The sequence below is a fragment of the Callorhinus ursinus genome, unplaced genomic scaffold (assembly GCF_003265705.2).
Source record: "Callorhinus ursinus isolate GAN/ISIS: 27379988/994484 unplaced genomic scaffold, GSC_fseal_2.0 scaffold9, whole genome shotgun sequence".
NCBI lineage: Eukaryota > Metazoa > Chordata > Mammalia > Carnivora > Otariidae > Callorhinus > Callorhinus ursinus.
The window spans coordinates 17,678,625-17,701,147 of NW_027397071.1; the positions used below are offsets into that span (position 1 = coordinate 17,678,625).

The 22,523-nt window shown below is 35.5% G+C and overlaps 1 protein-coding gene across 1 annotated transcript in view; it reads right to left on the reverse strand.

Moving 5' to 3' along the window:
- The window catches only part of AGL (amylo-alpha-1,6-glucosidase and 4-alpha-glucanotransferase), a 75,978-nt gene that overhangs the window by 49,831 nt on the left and 3,624 nt on the right, over positions 1 to 22,523 (reverse strand). The window contains exons 3-7 of the mRNA XM_025872274.2: positions 11,347 to 11,557; positions 10,639 to 10,805; positions 9,600 to 9,803; positions 1,978 to 2,159; positions 1,700 to 1,811 (exon numbers count right to left, since the gene is read on the reverse strand). Of these exons, the coding sequence (XP_025728059.1) occupies positions 1,700 to 1,811; positions 1,978 to 2,159; positions 9,600 to 9,803; positions 10,639 to 10,805; positions 11,347 to 11,557 (876 nt within the window). The remainder of the gene's footprint in view (positions 1 to 1,699; positions 1,812 to 1,977; positions 2,160 to 9,599; positions 9,804 to 10,638; positions 10,806 to 11,346; positions 11,558 to 22,523) is intronic.

Consider the following 22,523-nt stretch of genomic DNA (forward strand, 5'->3'; position numbering starts at 1 on the left):
ACCGAGCTACATGCCCCTTGAACATTTAAATGTAAAAAATAAATAAGATTATTAGAAGAAAACAGAATTTTTTTAAAGAAAACAATGTTGATGGAAGGTTTTTTCTAAGCATGATGTGAAATTGGAAGCCATAAAAACTGACAAATTTGACTACACTGAAAAAAAAATACCATAATCAAGAGTTAAGAGATCAATAGCAAACTAGGAGGACATATTTGAGGCCAGTATAATAAGGAATCATCAATATTAATAAGTCAATGTGAAAAAGTCAAACAGCCCAATAGAAAAATAGGGAAAGAACATTAATAGACAATTAATGGAAGATCTATAAATGGCAAAGTAACACGTGAAAATGTACTTCACTAATGAGCAAAGAACTACAAATTAAAATAAGGAATGTTTTGCCTGATTGACAAACATTATAAGGATTAATGGTATCTAATGCTAGTGAGGGTTTAGTTAATGATAATGTAAACTGGTACAATTTGTGTTGAAAAGCAACTGGACATATCTATTGTAAATTTATCATTAAATTTGTATACTCTTTGACCCAGAAATTTTATGTCTAACAATTTATCCTGCAGATTTACTCACATAAGTAAAGATAACACATACAAGGATATATTTTCTATAATACTGCTTATAAGGATATAAGTTCTACAAAAGTAAGGGCTTGCTATGTTCACCACTGAATCCCCATGCCTGGAAGAATGCCTAGTACATACTAGGTGGTTCAAAAGATATGTATTGAATGAATGATGAAAAAACTGGAAATAATCTATCAAAAAGGCTAAAGACTGGCTTGGTAATAGAGCATGTGACTCTTGATCTTGGGTTTGTGAGTTTGAGTCCCACCCTGAGTACAGATTACTTAAAAATAAAATCTTTTTTTTTTAAACTTTTTATTTATTTATTCATGAGAGACAGAGAGAGAGAGAGAGAGAGAGAGAGAGGCAGAGGGAGAAGCAGGCTCCCAAGGAGCAGGGAGCCCGATGCGGGACTCGATCCCAGGACCCTGGGATCATGACCTGAGCCAAAGGCAGATGCTTAACCATCTGAGCCACCCAGGCGCCCTTAAAAATAAAATCTTAAAAAAAAAAGGTTAAGGCCACCTGGGTGGCTCAGTCAGTTGAACATCCATCCGACTCTTGATTTCTGCTCGAGTCATGATCTCTGGGCCGTGGGATCAAGCCCCACATTGGGCTCTGCATTCAACAGGGAGTCTGCTTGAGATTCTCTCTCTCTCCCTCTCCCTTTCCCTGTGCCTCTCCCCCCACCCTGATGCTCTCCCCCTCTCTCTTAAAATAAATAAATCTTAAAAAAAAATAAAAACAGGGTATTGCTATCTAGAGGTTAAAAGCTACCTTTGGCAGATGCAGTAATCTGCTCTACTTACCTCTCATTCACGCACTTAACAAACACATATTGAGCTCTACTATATTCTGAGTATTGTGCTAAGAAACCAATAGTAAGAAACAGTCCCCAAGGGAAATAATTATGTTATGTATTATTATGACATGCACTTTAGATATCTCTGCTAATTCTCAGATAGCTTCTAGGACGACAGTTTATAGTAACACAAATATATAATAATAACAGATTTAATAATGTCTTAACCAGAGAAAAGAAGGGTTATCCCTTTAAGAGTAAGAATAAACTTCTTAAAATTGCTAGGAACGTTTTAATGTATATCCTTTACCTTGTGTAAGAAGTCCTCTAAATTGCTCAACTGCTTTGTAAACGTCTACTTGGAAAAATTCCCAGAGTTGAATCTTTGGAAAAATATCCTCCCAAATTATTTTTCGAATGCACTGAAAAATTTCAATAGTTAAAAAAATATACATTTAAAATCTTTTCACTAAATATTATTTATCAAATTTAAGATAGACTCTAAATAATTTTCAACCATACATTTACTTTGTACTTTAGAAATTTTGTTAATCTGTTTTAGTGTGGTAATCCTCTATACATACTGACATTCATTTGATGATCATTTTCAATCAAAGCAGGTACTCCTTTTTCTTTGTATTTCCCTTCTGCAACGTCACAGGATAAATGCCACAGTGCTCTGTCTAAGACCCAGGCAGGTTTTAAGTGTGGAGAATTTACAAGGTTATATGCACTTTCTGGATGTTCCTGGATCCATCTACTATTAGCAGCTTAAATAAAAAGGAAACATAAAGGAATATCTTGTAATTAAAGTGAAGTTAGTATCTATGTTAAGTTTAAAGATGAAACAAAATATCAACATCCACCACTCATTTTCTTATATATTAGACATCAATACATAAATATTATATTATAGAAACTATATATTATATATTCATGTTATATTTTATATTGAATATTTGATATTAATTTAAAATATTTATCATAATTTATGATACTGTAATGTGAAAAACATTTCTTGGTTGTGGTGTCCTGTCATCCACTTCACCATACATTTTTCTTTTCTGTTGTAGGAATTTTTAATTGTTGTAAGATGCAACACTGACTTATTAACACCCCTGTAATGACATGTTTACTATTGTGAGAATTAAGAAGGGCCTTGTCCTTGGTCCATTTTGACAGTCAACTACAGTTTGGAACATTCCTTCTAAGCCTGAAAAACATCTTTCCTGCAAGCCAGACAGGGCTTCTGCCCAACCTTCAGAACTCAGAATGTCATTTACATCTTTTTTCTTAATCATTTCTTCCTATATTTTTGGGGGGGCAGAAGGGGTAGGGAGGTGAGTTTCCTTCCTCTGGATCTTTAAATATGATTGTATCTCCCTAAGGCTACGAATACAAATAAATACATATCCTACTCAAGCACAGTTATTTCTCTGACTTCTGTAGTCTATTAGTATCAAGACCAAACGTCTAGAAAATCCAACCTGAATCTGCTGCTTCCACTTTGTCCCCACAGTCTTGTTCCTTTTCCCACTGCGATCTGCTGCAGCCTCTAGCACTCCACTGACATTATTCTAAGCCTCCGAATCATGAGATTTAGTGCTACGTTCTCAACTTTATCTGTTTAACCTCTGTAACATTTGCCATTACTGATTATTCCTTCATTGATTTATAAAATACTTCTTTGATTTACAAAAGGTATCCTTATTTTGGTGTTTTTTTTATTTTTCCTTCTCTCTTTTGGTCCTTCTCATTTCCGCTAAACCTCTGAGGGAGGTTTGCTACATCTTAGTCCTTCTCTTTCTTTGAACATGTCCTTCCTCATCTCACCCACTCTTCTTAGTACTCACATCTCAAACCAGTCCCAGCTCCAGCCAAGGCCCAGGCACATCTACCCAAGTATTTGATGGGTAGCACTGCCTGAGGACAGCATGTTAACTCAAAATCCATTCATATGTTTGCATCACTCAGTATGTGATCTGTCCCAGGCACTATTCTGGGAGATGGATATTCTGCAGCAAAAGTGAGCAAGGCTCCTGTCCTCATGGAGCTTTTTCATTCTAGAGAGGTGGGTTTGTTTGTTTGTTTGTTTTATTTTATTGTGCTTAGATAATTCTGATGGAAGAAAACTCAGTTCTCTCACAGGCAACCTCTTTGTATAGCTAATCTTGAATAGTTAATAAGATACATTATTTTAGTAAGACTGATAAAAGTGAGGTTGAGAAATTGCTAAAAGAAACATACTTAAAGAACAAGGGTGTAGCTTACATCTTATTATGCATTTGTATCAGTAAGTTCAGAATCAGAATCAGAGGAGTTCTGCCAGGTAGTCCAAGTATTTACAACATTAAAGAATATTTGTTTTAATTTTTAAGTAAAAAATTAAAGCTATACATATTCTGTTTCATCTTTAAGATAGAGTAACGCCCCTGAATTTATACTGAGGAGCCTGAGTGGTCAATATACATGGAACAAAAAGTAATAACAACTGTTGAATACCTACCATATACCAGTTAAATATATTAATTTATTAATCCTCATGTCCTACCACATTGTGTAGGACATACTATTGTGTTTCTTTAACAGATAAGGAATTGAGGCACAGAGAGATAAGTAACTCAGACAAAGTCATACAGGCAGGAATGAATTTGGGCAAGTTTCTTCAGAACTTGCAGTCTTAACCAGATGAATGTGTTCATGCCTCATTCACTCAGCTGAGCACCATTACAATCCTTACAGAGTTTAAAAATCATGATTATTTTAGTTTCAGTAATTTATTTAGTAAATAATGTAGTATATAATTTATTTATATCTATAATGAACACTTGGATGAAGACAGGATACATAAGAAACAGAGATGTTGTAATAACAGTTAAATTAATAATTCTCCAAATCCAGATCAAGCTGGGTTTTCCCTAGATTCATCATCATAGTTATTAGAATTCAAGATGTAAGAGAAAAATGTAATGATAATTATATCCAGTTTGGATTTTCATTTATTAAGAATACTAAGGCTACCCTAATTTTTTAAATGGTAAAATCCTGAAACTTTGTTATTTTATTTTTTTGAAATAATCAAGTGTAAAATGAAGGAATTCTAAACATTAGCTAATAAAGTATTTTTTTCTAATTCTACATGAATGAGAAGTCAAACCAAATTACATCTTAATATATATGGATTTCTAAAGTGGTGCAGTGAGGAACTTAGCAGACATTCTCCCCAGCAGAACTGTAATTTAAATAGCAAAAATTATAAAATATAATCATTTACAGCCTCTGGAAATTGTCCTAAGGGCATTCAACATATGGACAAACATTTATTCAAGAAAATCTAACTCTCGTCAAGAATGGCAAGTGTCTGTGGCATTTGAACTATGATCTGCTCCCTTAACCCTCCCAACCAGCTATGGGTTAATGGAAGCTCTATGCCAGGTAGGCATGGCCAACATGGAACCTCCCTCTTCCCACCACTCCCAGTCTGGGGTTACAGTTTCATGCTGGGAGAGGCAGGCTGCCCATGTTTCTCACTTCCTCCAGCCCCATTTTGTAGAAGCTCTATTCCAAGTAGGCAGGCAAAGATAATCTCGGCTCCTTTCCTCCACCTAGTCACCACCCCACCTTGTAGGGTGGACGTCCCTTGCAGGGAGGCCAAGAATACTGGGACTCCAATTGCCCCTGAGAGCTGGAGCTTACTTGTAGGGTGAAGATTCCACATGGGAAGGGCAAATGAGAAGACCAGGGATTGCTACCTCCTACCTTGAGTGCCCCAGAATGAGATGGTACTTGGAGAAAAGTGGTCTCATCCCCAGCTCTGGAGCAGTGGCACAGGCGTTCTGCTCAGGGAGAAAGGCCATGAGGATAAAGGGCTCTGCTTCAAAGGACTGAATTTGTTTGGAACAGTGAGTGAAGAATTCCATGTGTAAAGGTGTCATTGAAAATAATGAAGACCCTGGTGGGGAGCAGTTAAGAGAATGCTGGTAGTTCCACGATGTAAGAAAAACATCAGAGCAAAACAAACAGAAGCTTAATAGAGAGAACCAGGGAAAGAGAAAGCAGAGGACAGCCTTCCTGGGGCTGCACCCACTCAGAAGCAATTCTAACAGGACATGGGAAAGACTTGAAAACATTCCTCATATCCCATACAGACCCAACAACATAGGATAACTCACTGGCAAAGGGACTTAAACACAACTTCTACCCAAACATGGAGTGAACACTAACTTACTCTGACCCAGGGCGAATCCTAGGAAGCCAGGCTTAAAAATAAAATCACATTCACCTCTGGCAGTTTGGGAGACCATATATATGCCCAAAGCTGTGTTGTCTCCAAAGCAACCAGAGAGGGAACCTCCAAGCTGCCAATCCTTGATAAATTTTTATCCATCCTTTTACTGTCAACCTGTTTGTATCTTTGTATCTAAAGTGTGTTGCCTGTAGACAGCATATACTTGGATCTTGTTTTTTCAACTAACTCTGACAGCCTCTGCCTTTCAAGATATAGGCACACCTTGGAAATATTGTGGATTTGGATCCAGACCATTGCAATAAAATGAAAATTGCAACAAAGCAAGTCAAACAAATTTTTTTGGTTTCCTAGTGTATAAAAATGTTATGTCTATACTATTTTGTAGTCTATTAAGTATGCAATAGCATTATATCTAAAAAAGCAATGTACATACCTTAAATAAAAAATACTTTAATGCTAAAAAATGCTAACTATTATCTGAGCTCTCAGCAAGTCATAATCACAAATCACTGACCACCATAACAAATATAATGATGAAAAAGTTTGAATTATGAAAAGTTTGGTAAAAATTACCAAAATGTGACACAGAGACTTGAGGTGAGCAAATGTGTTAGAAAAATGGCATCATTAGACTTGTTTGACGCAGGTTGCCACAAACCTTCAATTTGTAAATAAAAAAAAAAAAGCAAGCAAACAGTAACTGAGAAGGGCAATAAAATGAAGCATAATTAAACAAGGTTTGCATTACTTTAAAAATTCCCTAGATCTCTGGCTTACAAATTTTTTACTATGCTGAGTGTGGCTATCTTTGTTATATTATCTAAAGTACAGTGAGCTTTAGGATGTGTAGATTAATTTTTTTAAATAAAATTTTAAAGGTTGGGAAGTTTTCAGCCATTACTTCTTCAAGTGTTTTCTCTGTTCTTTTCTTTCCTCTCCTTCAGGTATTTCCATGATGCATGTTGGTGTGGTTCAAGATGTCCCACCTTTTACTGGAACTCTGTTCATTTTTATCTTCTTTCTTCTGATCTTCAAAATGTATAATCTCTGTTCACTGATCCTTTATTCTGTCAACTCAGATATAGTGCTGAATACCTCTAGTGAATTTTTAATTTTGGTTATTTACTTTTCAGCTCCAGAATTCCCATTTGGTTACTTTTAAAAATTTCCATTTACTGATACTCTTTATTTGATGAGGATATCATCATCATATCCTCCCCTTTACTGCTTATAACCTGGTTTCTTTTAATTCTTTAAATATATTTATAATAGTTGCTTTGAAGTCTATGTTGGCTAAGCATGACATCTAGGACTTATTAAAGGCAATTTCTGTTGCCTGCTTTTTTCTTGTGTATGGGTCACACTTGCTGTTTCTTTGCATTTCTCAATTTTTTGTTGCAAATTGGGCAATTTAGATAACGTATTGTAGCAACTCTGGATATTGAGCCCATTCCTTCCAGGTTTTGTTAGCTGTCTGTTTGTAACTTGGCTAGACTATTTCAGTGAAGTCTATTTCCACTACAGCGTGCAGCCATTGATGTTGCCACTCAGAGGGTGCAGCCATGGCCACGGGCAGTCAGTCTGGGATGACAGTGGTTTTTAGCAGGGTTCTCTTAACTGTCTCCTTCCCTGAACTTTGTTAAACTGCTTGCCTCTGCTGGAATCACACTTAGCTGTTACTCTCTTGTGCTATTATTTTTTGATAATAGGCTGGAGCATAAATTACTCCACAATCTGATCCAATTAAATTTGGACTCCTTGGCAGGGATAATCTCTGATGCCAGTCTTTGAGACTTGTCTGACCCCAGGAGGGCTGTTCTTAGCTATCTCTTTCCCTGGTTTTTTCAGTTAAACTACTAGCTAGCCTATGATTTTATATGTTGCTCATGGTGATACCAGCCTCCTCTTGTTTACCACCAAAGTCTCCATTGTTTCTAACAGCGTCCTATGCTATGTACCAAACAAAGTCAATTTCATTCTAACTCTGTTCTGACTGCACATCTCCTCCCCTGCGCAGAACACCTGTGTCACTGCTGCACAGCTGGTTACAGGAACTGTAACCTCTGGGTTTTTTGGCTTACCTCTCCAGGTATGGAACCTCCACCCCACAAGCAAGCTGGAGCAAGGGCAACTGGGGCCCAGTATTCTTGCCCTGCCATGCATAGGGTAAAGCTTTTCCTCTATGAGTGGGGTTGGACGAAGGAAGGGAGCCCAAGACCTCTCAGCTGTTCTTGCCCAGAAGAGAGTTTCTGCAACAGAGTGCCGGAGTTGGGAGGGGCATGAGAAATGCTGGAAGCCTGACCATTTCAACTGTAGCCCTATAGTGGGAGTTGAGGAGAAAAGGAGCCTTGTGTTCCCAGCTGCCCCTGCCAGGTCATCATTCTGAGCTGGGGCAGGGAGAAGAAGGTCCTGGTTCAAATGTCACAGACTGTCACTACTCTTACTGAGAGTTAGTAGATTTCCTTATGTGCTTCTCCATATGCTGAATCCCCTTAGAACAATTTACAAAGAGTTTAGACGGTTTTTTAAAAAATAATTTTTACCATTTGTTTTGCTGGGTAGAGGGTCTGTGAAGCCCTCACACTGCCAATCTGGAAGTTGACTCCCCCTGGATAGTAACTTTATAATGAAAACCCGTTTCACAGAAAGGACATTTTGATTTGTAGCACTTTCCAATTTAAGGCTGAAGCAAAGTTTACTTTTTTATATTGCTTAGAATCTCTCAAATGCCTCAGAAATATAGTCTCTCATAAAGACTACTACTGTACCCCAATTTTTTTCTCCCTTTGTTCCTTTAGTAACAGAATTCCCAAGGTTCAGCTGTACATATGGCTGACAGGCCATACTGCAAGACTCCTTTACAGCTAGGTGTATAAGAGAAAAAAATCCTATCTCATAAAATGTGAGAATACACACACACACACACACACACACACACAACCAGATCATGCCCTTAAAAAGCATGACTTCCCTTCCTCATTTCCAGTGGTAGAAGGTGATACTGAGAACTGGAGCGGCCATATTTGATTAAGAATTGGAAGCAAAGTGTTGGAGTTAGAGCAGCATGAGCAAGAACCTCCTTCTCTATTACCACTGAGCTACTATAGTAGTCTGGGGATGTGTATCTCATCTTTTATAAGAAATACAGTTTCAGTCTTACATCACTACATTTTTGTCTCTTTGTTACAGCTGCCTATCCCATATCCTAACTCATATAATGTCATTATGTAGTTTGATAAATTTGATGGGAATGATATTATAGATGTTAAAGTAATTATCAATAATGTCAAATTTTCAAGTAAAGAATACTGAGTTCCTAGATATTAGGAAGTTTTCACTGTGGCTTACAGAGAAGATAATATTTGCAAGGCACACTGGGTTAAATTGAAAGCTGATCATGGCCAGAGGCTTCTCCAGGCCCAGCTGTTCTGACAGGTGATTGGAGCAATCACCTCCCTGAGGATCACCAGTTGGGAAGTTCTTACACATTTAACAGAATTGTATATTGGTGAAGAATCTTGAGATCCAAATGGGTTAACTTTAATAAGCCCTTCTAGTATGTAAGGGGTATAATTTTTAGATTTAACTTTTAAGAGTTTACAGTCATTCAGTTTTTTCAAATATATACTATAGTACCAGAGCTGTTGCTATATGGGATTCACATGTTGGTCTGCAAAGTATTAATACTGCAAGTTGAAATATGTGATCATATGTCTCTTCTATGATCACTCTCTTGTTTTTATAATCATCACATTGAAAGTACTTACAAGCTGATTTTATCTTCAACCAACACTGTTTTCTTTGAAAGGAAAAAAGTGGTACTATATAAAGTGATTTTTAAATTGAAAGACACCTATGCATCATTTGTGTTTTTAAAATTTATGTTATATAAAATAGCAAGAAATAGAATAATCAGAATATTTTCACCAAAATTAATGGAAGTAGTTAATAAAGCTCATACCAGTATGGTTGTAGACAACATCAGTAATACAAAGAATATTCCATTCCTTTTTCAGTTTTTCCATTAGCTGTCCAACATCATTCCAGGTATACTTTTTATTAGGTCTTGAAAAATCAGGATTTAATTCTAACTGGTTGGCAAGGGAGTAGCACGATCTAGACAGTCCAAGAGTTTGTAATGGGGTAAAATGAATCATGTTGTAACCTGCAACACAAGAAAATAAAGACCAATGTAAGGAAAAAAAACAAACTAACACTAAGCAAAATACAAGTTTAAACTTAAGTAATTTTAAATAGCAAGGCAACCATGCAACTAGAAAAGGAGTCAAAGACTAGCTGTACCCCAAGTGACTTCAAGCAAGTCTACTTAAATCTTTCAGAATATCAGTGTCCTCATATATAAGACAGATATAATGAGACAATGCATTTGAAAAAATCATTGTACACAGTGCCTAGTTATTATTTGGGGTTCAATTTATATTTGTTGGATATAAATTATATATATGTACTTATGTATATACACAAGTATATCAGCATGTCTTCTTTTACTTTAATGCTCCACTATACTTGTGTTCTGTTTCAATTATGTCAGTAAACTTATCTCTTTCTTCATATTATATTCAACTTGAAAGTAGAAAATTAATATTATCCATTGCATATACTTTTTGTATATAGGGCAGCACACACTTTCCGTATGGAAGACAGTTACTCAATGTTGAATTAAAGTTATATACAATAATAATACATTTTCCAAAACATTTTAATAGTTTACTACTAATTTTTATATGTGAAAGTAAAAGTCTTGGAGATAATAATGATCTCGTTTTATTATTGGAGTTCCTTAATTTACTGAGTTGAACCATATAATTTGCTATTTTTATAGATTAAAAATGGTTAAGTCTTAACTTTATATGATTCTATTTATATTACTAAATATACTAAGAAACAAAATTAAAAGGAGAATCAAAGCTTTTGAAATCTGTATCACAGAGGATAATTACATTTATTTTAAAAAAGAAAAGAAAGATAGCTGACATTACCTGATTCTTTTGCAACCCTAAGTCTGCTTTCCCATTCATCAAAGGGTCCCAGACATTTGGCTAAAAATGTCTGGAGAGTAACACAGTCCAAGGGTAACACGTGATTATCAGCACCAACATGTAAAATAGGATCCACAACTATGTAACCCCCACCACTTTTCTCATTTCTAAGGAAAAAAACAAAACAAAAACTTCTCAATTAATGATAGAAAAAAAAATCCTCATCTGATAGTCTGACTCTTTAATGGGAAGTTGAATTATCCCACTTAAAAATATATTTCTAAGCACATAAAAGCATTTACAAAGTTGCAATGAAATTCAATGGAAAAGCCTCATTTTATCCTTTTCTAATCTCTACATAATGACATAATACATATAACATCTAATAATGTTGCTTTAAGGAAAAATAAGTGTACTAAAATCTGTCAGTAATAACAAGGGCACTCAAGCAAATAGCATCTTATAATGAAGTTGTATGAAAAGACTTGAATACTCAAGCATTTACTTAAAAAAAATACTTTGAATCTGCAACGAGTCTTACAGTTACTTCCTAGGAACAAAAGAACCATATTCTATTTGTATCTCAAAGAATCCTGTAAAAATTGCACTGTGATGGTTTATATAATAACTTTTTACAAGCTATGTAATTTAACTGGATAGAATAAATTAACTCCCCCCCACCCACCACATATAGAACACCTGACTTACCCTTGAAGGAAGTAATACTGAAATGATCCAGCTTGCTGAAGATTAAGTTTACAGTATTTATCAGAATCATCTTCTCTTTCTGTTGGATTTTCCCATTCCAGGGAACGGAATTTTTCTCGATTAAATGTTTCTCCAGGAAATGGGTAATTTGTATACACAGTAACTGCTTTTCCCTGTAAAGTGGGGCCTAACCGGAACTGTAGTTCAAACCCTAAACAAAAAGCACATTTCAATAAACTCATTGTAGGAACTTAAATTACCACATTAAAAAACAGATGTTTTATTTAAAGTATTACATAAACTATGGTTTTTCAACTATGTTTAAAATAACTCCTAGGGATGCCTGTGTAGCTCAGTCAGTTAAGTGTCTGCCGTCGGCTCAGGTCATGATCCTGGGATTCTGGGATTGAGTTCCATATCGGGCTCTCTGCTTCTCCCTCTGCCTGCTGCACTCTCTCTCTCTGACAAATAAATAAAATTTTAAATAAAATAAAATAACTCCTAATAAATAATGCTGGCTTTGGAACTACTCTGCATTCTAATTTAGCTGAATTTTATATTTTAACAAACACTTAACATCATAGAACTGCCTGCTCTGTACTGTCTCTCTCTTCTCCTCCTGGAAACTGATTCCTACTTGCATGGCTACTTTGGAATATGCAAATTCTTTTTTTTTTCTTTAATAATATGTCTTCAAGTTTATTGAGAGTACTTTTAGAAACTAGGATAGCACTAAAGCAAAAGAACAAAATGAAATTTTACTGAACTTGAAATCTTTCTTTAATTTTAATTCCAGTATAACTAATATATAGTGTTATATTATTTCCAGGTGTACAATACAGTGTTCAGTAATTCTATACATTACTCAGTGTTCATCATGATAAGTGTACTCTTAATCCCTCTCACCTATTTCACCCATCCTCCAACCCTTCTCCCCTCTGGTAACTATTTGTTCTCTACAGTTAAAGTCTGTTTTTTGGTTTATCTTTTTTTCTTCGTTTTGTTTCATAAACGCCACATATGAGTGAAATCATATGGTATTTGTCTTTCTCTGACTTATTTAATTTCGGATTTATTCTCCAGATCCATCCACGTTGTAAATGGCAAAATTTTGTTCTTTTTTGTGGTTAATACCACATCTTCCTTATCAATTCATCTATTGATGGACACTTGGGCTGCTTCCATAAATTGGCTATTGTAAATAATGCTGCAATGAACATATGAGTGCATATTTTCAAATTAGCGTTTTGATATTCTTTGGGTAAATACGCAGTAGAGGAATTACTGGATCATATGGTAGTTCTATTTCTAATTTTTTGAGGAATCTCCATACTGTTTTCCGCAGTGGCTACACTAGTTTACATTCCCACCAACAGTACACATGGGTTCCTTTTTCTCCAAGATGTGCAAGTTCTTATATTACCCCATTTCCCATGATCCCAAAACACCTTCCAACCCCCCAGCCCCCACCTCTGAATTGATTGCCCAGAGGTGGGCATCTAAGTACTTAGAGATGTTTGCTAGTATTTTTCAAACAGCAACAGAAAAAGTGAGTTTCTCTGTGGTGTCAGAGTATGTGATAGTATGTAAAACTTGGGAGGTATCATGGAGCAACTATCTCACCATAAAAAGAAAGCCAGTCTTCCTGAGAGAAGACAACCTCTAGAGAGGCAGTTTTCAGATTTCTAATAGAAGCTCCAGAGGCATTTGAGCCCCTGATGTCTGTTCTTGATGTCTGCTCAAATCCAGCGGTGTGGTAATAGTTAACAAGTGGCTGTGTAAGGCTGGGGCTGGGGGTTGGGAGTGCTGAGACCTGACTGAGCAGTGTTTGCTGACTTCCTGGGGGAAACAATCTTACTGTGTTCAACCTTAAGCTACCAACCTGATCTCACTGAACATGGAACTGGGAAGAGATATGCACAGTCTGCTCTTGTGAGTCAACACAAGTGATTCCAGCAAACTATTGCCTCTATCCCTATTTCTCATGGTTTAGTATTTAATATTTAAGCCTTTCTCGGAATTCTGAGGGCCAAAACATTCCAGCTTTTACCAAAGTTAGGCTATTTCTACTAAAATATATCCGAGACTTCTATAATGCATTACAAGTATTTTGCCATGAAAAAAAAATCAACACATTATAGTTATACTTTTACTGTGAAATAAAATTGTGGTTGGTTCACGGCAGATTTTAAATCTTGACTATAATTATTAGAATGTGAAAATTCTGACTATAGTAAAGTCTATTAGAAATATAAAGCATGTAAGAGAATACTTAACATGATGAGCACTGAGTAACATATAGAATTGTTGAATCACTATATGTATACCTGAGACTAATATAAGACTGTATGTTAACTATACTGGAATTAAAATAAAAAACGTAATAAAAAAAGAAATATAACGCTTATAAATTTTAATCATGAATGTAATATTTCAATAAAGGGTCATAACCAATGAAGGCAGGAAAATTTAGTTTTGCTGATTATAATCTTTAAGCTTAAGGAAATTTTTTAAAAAATATTTTATTTATTTTTTGTCAGACAGAGAGCATGCAAGCGCTTAACCGACTGAGCCACCCAGGCATCCCAAGCTTAAGGAAAATTTAAAAATTTATTTATTTTTTTACTATTGAAGCATAGTTGACATACAATGTTGTATTACTTTTGGGTGTATAACATAGTGATTCAACAACTGTACACATCACATAATGCTCGCCACAATAAGTGTAGTCATCATACAATGTTATTACAATATTATTGACTATATTCCCTATGCTGTACTTTTCATCTCTGGGACTTATTTATTGTATAACTGGAAATGTTTACCTCTTAAGAAACTTTTTGAAAAGAAAGAAACATACTAATATCAATACTTTTAATGCTCAATTTATTAAGCATCTAACAAAGTATAGAAAATTATGTAATGAGTGTAGACCATGTATAGGAAACAAAATAGACAATGATCTCTGCCCTTGGGGAACTTGAGTTCTAAAGGGGGGAAGGCAGCCATTAAACAATGAACATGACAAATAAGTAAGAAAAAACACTATGTCAGGGAGGGATAAATGCTACGAGAAAAAAGAAAAATCAGAGCAGTGTAAGGAAAATGGGGGAAAAGAAGAGACGGTGGGGAGATGGTAGCAATTTTATTAAGAAGTTGAAAAGCTTGAGAGAAGTGAGGGAGTTAGCCACATGGCTATTCATGGCCATCTATGGAAAGTACTCACCAAGCAAAGGAAACAGAGAGGACTTAGGATGGAAGCATGCCTAGTGGTTCCAGAAATAAGTTCAGTATGTGTGGATTGGAATAAACTGGGAGAGAAGTAGTAGGGTATAAGGAAAGAAAGGTAACAGGGAAGTCAGATCATGATTTTGTAGGCCATTGTAAGTATTTTGGCTTCTTCTCTGACTGAAATGAGGAGCCAATGAACAGTTTTAAGCAGAGAAGTCACATGACCTAACTTGTGTATTAAATCACTTTGCATGATATATCACTCTGAATATGTCTGCTTCTGGCCATAATGGAGTAACTGCCGTTAGATTTGCCCTCTGCTGAAAAACTAGAAGAAATATATGAGACAACTGTTTTCAGAAATAAGTAGTAAAGGACTGTGATGCCTGAGAAAAGGGTGATTCCTATGAACTCTAGCTTTTAGACTGGGGAAACTTTCTGGGCTGTGACACAGGGAGCAGGAACAGTAGTAGTCTGAGTTGAGAAGACAGAGATTTGAGTTTGGGGAGGGTGAAGAAACTGCAATTTTCAGGGCAGAGTATGGCACAGAAGAAAGCTATGCAAAGAAAAAGCTCTAGAAAATTACCTAGAGTCTTCTTCAATCTGCCTGAATACCGGGCTGACATGGGCAGTATTTGACTCCAGGAGGCTGGGCAAAGAATAACTACTAGGAACTATCAATTGACCAATTCCCAGAGCTCACTCAGGCCTGGGAGACATTACAATTTTCAAGCAGCCAGAGTGAAGAGACGTTTTTGAACACCTGTTGTATCAAAAGAATCGTGTCTTATGTAGTAGGGTTAACATAGCCCTAGAGTAAAAACTACTATAAACCTATCCTGTCAAAGCTTAAAATAGCCTCAAAAGGATAAGCTGACCCACAGATAATGTGTATGGCTGCTAAAATAAAAGGCATCACTCCCTTAAAGGAAGACAAAAAAATCCAGAGATACAACAACAGAACATTCACAATGTCCAGCATCCAATAAAAAAACCGCTAAACAGAAAGAGGAGGTGAGAGCGTCAATGACACAGATATCTGGGGTAGGGCACTCCACACAGAGGAAACAGAAGATGTAAAGGACCTCAGACTTCTGCTTCTGGCAAAGATGTAACGAATAACAGGGATTGGATTTACGTTCTTCCTTGAAACTTAAAAGAAACCAGGAAAAACCAGATAAAATTTATGAAATGACAGTTTTTAAGCCTGGACATCAGGCAACTAGAGACAGAAAATAAGCAATGCGAACCTTAAAACTGCCCCTTCTTACTACCTTGGAAGAATTTCCAGGTTGAGGCAGAAAGAGGAGAACCAGGCAGAGCTCAACTAACTTTCTGAGCTGAGAAGATGGAGCTAAGAATCTGTCGAGACCAAAACAGCTAGTTTGCAGATGAGAACAGTTAGTGAGGAGGAGAAAGCTGCACAGAGACAGAACTCCAGAGATTTGCAGAAGGTCTCCCTTGAGTATTCAGCAGAATACTGATTAGTGCATGTCTGAGACCAGTAATAGTGGTTGTTCTCACCAGCCAGATTGGAAAAATTCATAATTCATGAGGCAATGGGGAGAAAGTTCAGAGGATCTTGTTTCAAGAGTGGAGAGAAATGAGTCCTAAACCGGGCATAGACTAGACTAGCTTCACAAATCAAAAGTATTAAAATATTTCCAAGTAACTTAACTTCATTCCAAAAACAAAGACAAAAAACATTTATAAGAATCCAAAAATACCCAGCATTCAACAAGGTAAAATTTATGTCTGGCATCCAAATGAAGATTATAAGACATACAAAGAAGCAAGAACACACAACCCTTAACAAGGAAAATAATCACTTAATGAAAACTGACCCAGGAATGACACAGATGTTGAACTAGCAGATAAGGAAGGACATCAGTTATCATAAGTGTATTCCGTATGTCCAAAAAGTTATTTCAAGACATGGAAAATACTAAAAAACAAAACAGAACAAAAGATCGAAATAAAACTTTTTAAAAATGAAAACTATAAGGTCTGAGATGAAAAATCTGCAACATGGAATTAATGGATGATGAGACATGGCAGAAAAAAAATTAGTGACTTTCAAGACACAGCAATAGAAATACCCAAAATGAAACAAAGAGAGAAAAAAGAATCTAAAAAATTGAAAAAGCATCAGTGATCTGTGGAAAAATTCAAGTGGCCTAATATACAGGTAATTAAAGTCCTCAAAGAAGAGTAAAGAGAGGGGGGATATCAAGTATTTAAAGAAATAATGGGTAGAAGAATCCCCAAATTTGATAAAAACAACAAATTTATAGATCAAAGAAGTTCAATAAATCCCCAGTCACGAAACATGAAGGAAATCACACCAAGAAACATTAAAATCAAATTGCTCAAAACCATTGATAAAGAAAATATCTTACAAGTAGCCAGAGGGGAGAAAATGTCATAGTAAGTTCAGAGGAACAATGATAAGGATGACAGATTTCTCATGGGAAACAATAAAAGCAAGAAGACAGTGGAGCAGTATCTTTAAAGGTACCGTAGATTCTTGGACAATACGGTTTGAACTGTGCAGGTCCACTTACACATTGTTTTTCTTTTTTTTACAGTACAGTACTGTAAATGTATTTTCTTTTTCCTCATAATTTTTTTTTTAAGATTTTATTTATTTTAGAGAGAGAGAGAATGAGCAGTGGGGAGGGGCAGAGGGAGAGGGAGAAGCAGACTCCCTCTACGTGGGGCTCAATTCTAGGACCTGGAGATCACGACCCCTGCTGAAGCCAGAGGCTAACTGACTGAGCCACCCAGGCGCCCCTCCTTATGATTTTCTTAATAACATTCTCTTTTCTCTAGCTTACTTACTGTTAGATTACAGCATATAATACATATAACAGACAAAATGTGTGTTATCTGTAAGGCTTCTGCTCAACAATAGGCTATTAGGTTAAGTTCTGGGGGAGTCTAAAGTTATACCTGGATTTTTGGCTGCATGGGGAGGGGGTCAGTGCCCCTAACCTCTGCATTGTTTAAGGGTCAACTGTACTTGAAGATTAAAACTGTCAGCCTAGAATTCCATACTTGGTGAAAATATCTTTCAAAAATAAAGGTGATTTTTCAATGTCAGAGAAAGATGTTACAAAGAAGCAAGGCTGAAGCTACAATGAACCCTACTGTGGTGGATATGAATCAGAGACATCAGTATCTGCTGATATATATATATATACACATACATATATGTATACATACTATACATATATATCTGCTAATACACACACACACACATATATATATATAATGTCAGTGTGATTCAAATCAAATCCTGAAATGCAGAACATGTAGATGTTTCAGTCATGTTTAAAACTGCTCTTTGGTAGCAGTAAATCCCTCCCAATGATATTTGACAGATGGTAAATTCTACATCACAACATTAAATACCAAAGCTATTCTTTGTGAACAGGAGATTGGTAAGCTATTCTTTATGAACAGGAGATTTCAATAAAAGATATTAAAGAGAATGCTGGACTCTTTCAATTTACTGTAATCCAATCAAATACCCCTACCTTTGCCTAGAGAAATACAAATACTCTGTTTTGCATACTGCAGATAATGTGAAGAATGGAAGTTCTAGGCATTCCTTGAAAAAATTATAATTTAGTGATAAGTACTGCTAACCACATTCTTGGATTGTACTAAATTATGAATATAATTTTTTTCCATAGCAAATGGCTTTAGCACGTAAGAAACAAATTATCCAAATGTCATTAACTGCAAAAATTTAGGGACTCACTTCTACTTCTCACATTGTACAGTGAAACTTATAATTTTTTTTCCAAGTAGCTATATACATAAATTTTTCTATACATTATTTGGCATAAATATACTAAGTGTTAATAAGGCTTATGTTTGGCCCAATAATTTCATATACACATATGTTTTCTGAGGAATTAATCAATGATGTAAACATAGAGTATATTCATAACAGCTTCATTTATTAAAATTAAATAAACTGACAACAAACTAAAGATTGGGAATGATTAAATAAATTATGGTACAAATTATGGTATTATCCAAGCTAGAATATTATAAGCCATTATAAGTCATGTTATTTAAAGATATTTAATAACATGGCTACTTTTATTCCATTTTGTTCATTTTATGCATCTATAAAGATCTTTTGAAATCCTTTCTGGAAAAAAGGATGGCTGAAATGTGGCAGTAAGCTAGGAGGTGGAATTCACCCACCATTATGCTATATCAGGTTTCAACCTGCTTGGATAGTATAAACCCAATTTTGTTTTGAAACAAAGAGCACAGAACAAAGGCTTTTTATACACTTCCATAATTTTATAATTGGGAAAACATCATTTTAAAGTTAGAGATACAATTATGAAGAGATAGTTTGAGAAATAATTGCCCAAAGATTTAAAACACGGAATTTTAAAACTCAGTGACTGAGAACCATAAATATCTACATCTTTACAATAATGATTAAATTTATTATAGAAGAAGTGGTATTATTTTCAACAGGTACAAACATCAGAGATTAGCTGTCTGAGCATATTTAAACAACCTGTCCCCTGTTCAGTTTATACAAATATTGTTTTTAGCATTACCCAAGGATTCAGAGAACTTGTAGTACAAAGGTTAAAACTCATCCAAAATCTCAAAACAGTATTTAGATCAGTGGTATATACTCAGAAAAAAACTGACAAGCATTCTCTAAATATGAATATTTATTTATAGAATACACATGTATGATTTAATAGATTATATAAATTATAAAACATAAAAATGGGATAAGATGTAAATAAAATAAACAATATTTAAAATAACTAATTTATTAATGGATGGAAAAAATCTTTTAGCTCTCACTAAAATTCAGTATTGATAATATCTGTCAGTGACAGCAATGTGATTAAATAAATTTCATTAATTTTAAGTCTTGGTTTAATATTTTATGATAAAGTAATTTAAAAGATTCCAACTTCTGTTTATTGATACTTGATTTAGCGGCCTCAGACTTGAAAAAAAAAACACACAAAGATACCCAAATTCAAATGGAAGAAGCTCTTGGTGGCTGTGTTTACTAATCCATGACATTAATTTTTCAATCCCATTCACCAATTATGTAAAGATTTTTGTTGAAATGTGGTAGTAAAGATATATTTTCCTGCCATCATCAATTGTTTTTATAAGCTAATAAGATGTTCCATATTTATATATTAAACAGATGATTTGAAAACCAACAGAAATCCTTTATTTGGAAGATTTTAAACAGATTAAAAAATTTTGTTATCAATTTTTTAAAGAGGGCAGATATTCATTATATGGCTAAAATCATATGATGGAAGGGTTACTAAAATACATATTCAAAATGTTCTTGCTATAGCAAGGGTCAGCAAACTATATCCAGTCTACTATCTGTTTCTATAAATAAAGTTTTATTGGAACACAGCCATACCCATTCATTTATGTGTTGTTTATGGTTGCTTTCATGATACAATGGCAGAGTTGAGTAGCTGCAACAGAAAGTATATGGCCTGCAAAGTTGAAATATTTGCTATCTGAACCTTTATAGGAAAAATGTGCTCAACTCTGCTCTATACTATCAATTTTCATCAAAAAGCAGTTAACTTTCTCACTCAGGTTTACCTCACAGTTAAATTGTGTTTAGTTTTTCAGAAAAATTTTTTTCAGAAAATATTTTCTAAGAAAGCTACATGTCATTCCTGCAAAGGACAAATTTCAAACAGCAAATACCAAACACTTTCTAACTCATCTTTAAGTTTGACAACCTCTTGAGGTAAAAGAGGCATTTATGGTTATTCTACCTTTTTTGGCAAAGTATTGTACAGACTCTACTATTTAAGATAATATAACTTGTATATGTACTTAACCTAGATTAGCTAAAAATGTAACCCGTGGCAACATACTGCAAGCAAACCAGATATGGTGTGACTGTCAACCCCTTCCAGACCTCCAACCTCCACTCTTTTCTCAGAACATGTCCTTCTTGTTTATAACTCACGTGACACACAAACTGAAAGCATCAATGTCAATTTATGCATTAGCAAAAATGTAACTGCTTTTTTAAAAATCTTTTTAAAAAACTGATTGATTGATTGATTTTTAGTGATCTCTATACCCAACGTGGGGCTCAAACTCACGACTCTGAGATCAAGAGTCACATGCTCTGACTGAGCCAGCCAGGTGCCCCCAAATTTAATAACTTTTTTAAAAACAAAAACAGATGAAAGAAAAAAGGGAAAAGAAAGGAAAATCCTGTACTTTTTTACTATATTCCAATAGACAGATCAGTGCCTACCCTTAAGGGTACATAGCCACTCTGTAGACCTCTAATACAACTCACGGAAACTAAAATTTTTATATACAGTAAATGAAACATTAGAATGCCTAGAGTATGTCAGATTCCATAATTACTCACTCGGTTTGCTAAAATTAGCTTAGGTCATAGCAGTACATGGTGTGGCTATCTTATTCCTCATAGAACACTAGGAATACTTTACTCAGATTAGCCATTCCCTCCTGCAGGCAACTAGTAAAGTGAGTGCTTAAACTATTAATATAAACTAAATTTTTCCACCTGTTCCCCTCCACTAAATTTATATAAGCTCCAGATCCTAATCAAGAAACCTTTATAAGTATTTTTTTTAAGACTTTATTTATTCATTTGATAGAGAGAGACAGGGAGAGAGGGAACACAAGCAGGGGGAGTGGGAGAGGGAGAAGCAGGCTTCCTGCGGAGCAGGGAGCCTGACGCGGGGCTCGATCCCAGGACCCTGGGATCATGACCTGAGCTGAAGGCAGATGCTTAACGACTGAGCAACCCAGGCGCCCCTTTAAATATTTTCTTTTTTTTTAAATTTATTTATTTTTATTCATTTGAGACACAGAGATACAGAGAGAGAGAGAGAGCACGAGCAGGGGGAGAGGTAGAGGGAGAGGGAGAAGCAGGCTCCCTGCTCTGCAGGGCTCGATCCCAGGACCCTGGGATCATGACCTGAGCCAAAGGCAGATGCTTAATCATCTGAAACACCAGGCACCTAAGTATTTTCTTTAAAAAAAAGTGTAAGTTGAAATTTGACCAACCAATATAAAAATGGAAGAATTCCAGGTTTGGGGAAAACTGATTTTTGTTCATTGTTCTGCCACTGAATGAAATAGGAAATATAGAAGGCTATGATTTGGCTAGAAAAAAATAATTATTTGGTCTTGTACTCGTTGAATTAGAAGAATCTATAGAGATATTAGCCTTGAAAATGAGGAGGAATCCTTTCTTAGGGAAAAGTGAAAAGAAAAGAAAAACGAAGAAGGATGTGGTGACCAATTAAATATGAAAGAACCAGGGTGCCTGGGTGGCTCAGATGGTTAAGTGTCTGCCTTCGGCTCAGGTCATGATCCCAGCATCCTGGGATCGAGTCCCGCATCGGGCTCCCTGCTCTTTGGGAGCCTGCTTCTCCCTCTGCCTCTCTCTCTCTCTCTGTCTCTCATGAATAAAAAAAGAGCCAAAACCTGCCAGAGTTATTCTTCACACCTAATTGGTCGCCAAGTCCTATGAATTTTAAAATATCTCATACTCTATTCCCTTTTTTCTGACTCTGATGTAGTTAAACCCTTATCTTTAAACAGACATATTTTCAAAATAGACTTCTTGAGGACTTCTTGTCTCCAATGTCTCTTCATCTTTCACATTATAATTATCTTCTATAACAATATGATCACCTCATTACTGCACACAAAAAACTGACATGTTCCCATTTATATCATTTGGTTGAGTTTACTGGTTTTAACTAGAGTTACAGACTGAACCACATCATTCTTATTTTACAAACCCTTCATAGTTCCCTCTTCAACTAGCTTGGCTGATTTTACACTTTTTGCTAGCTTTAACTCATGTTTTAGTAATCAATCAGCAGGGATTCATTGACTGTTGTACATTGTACTAG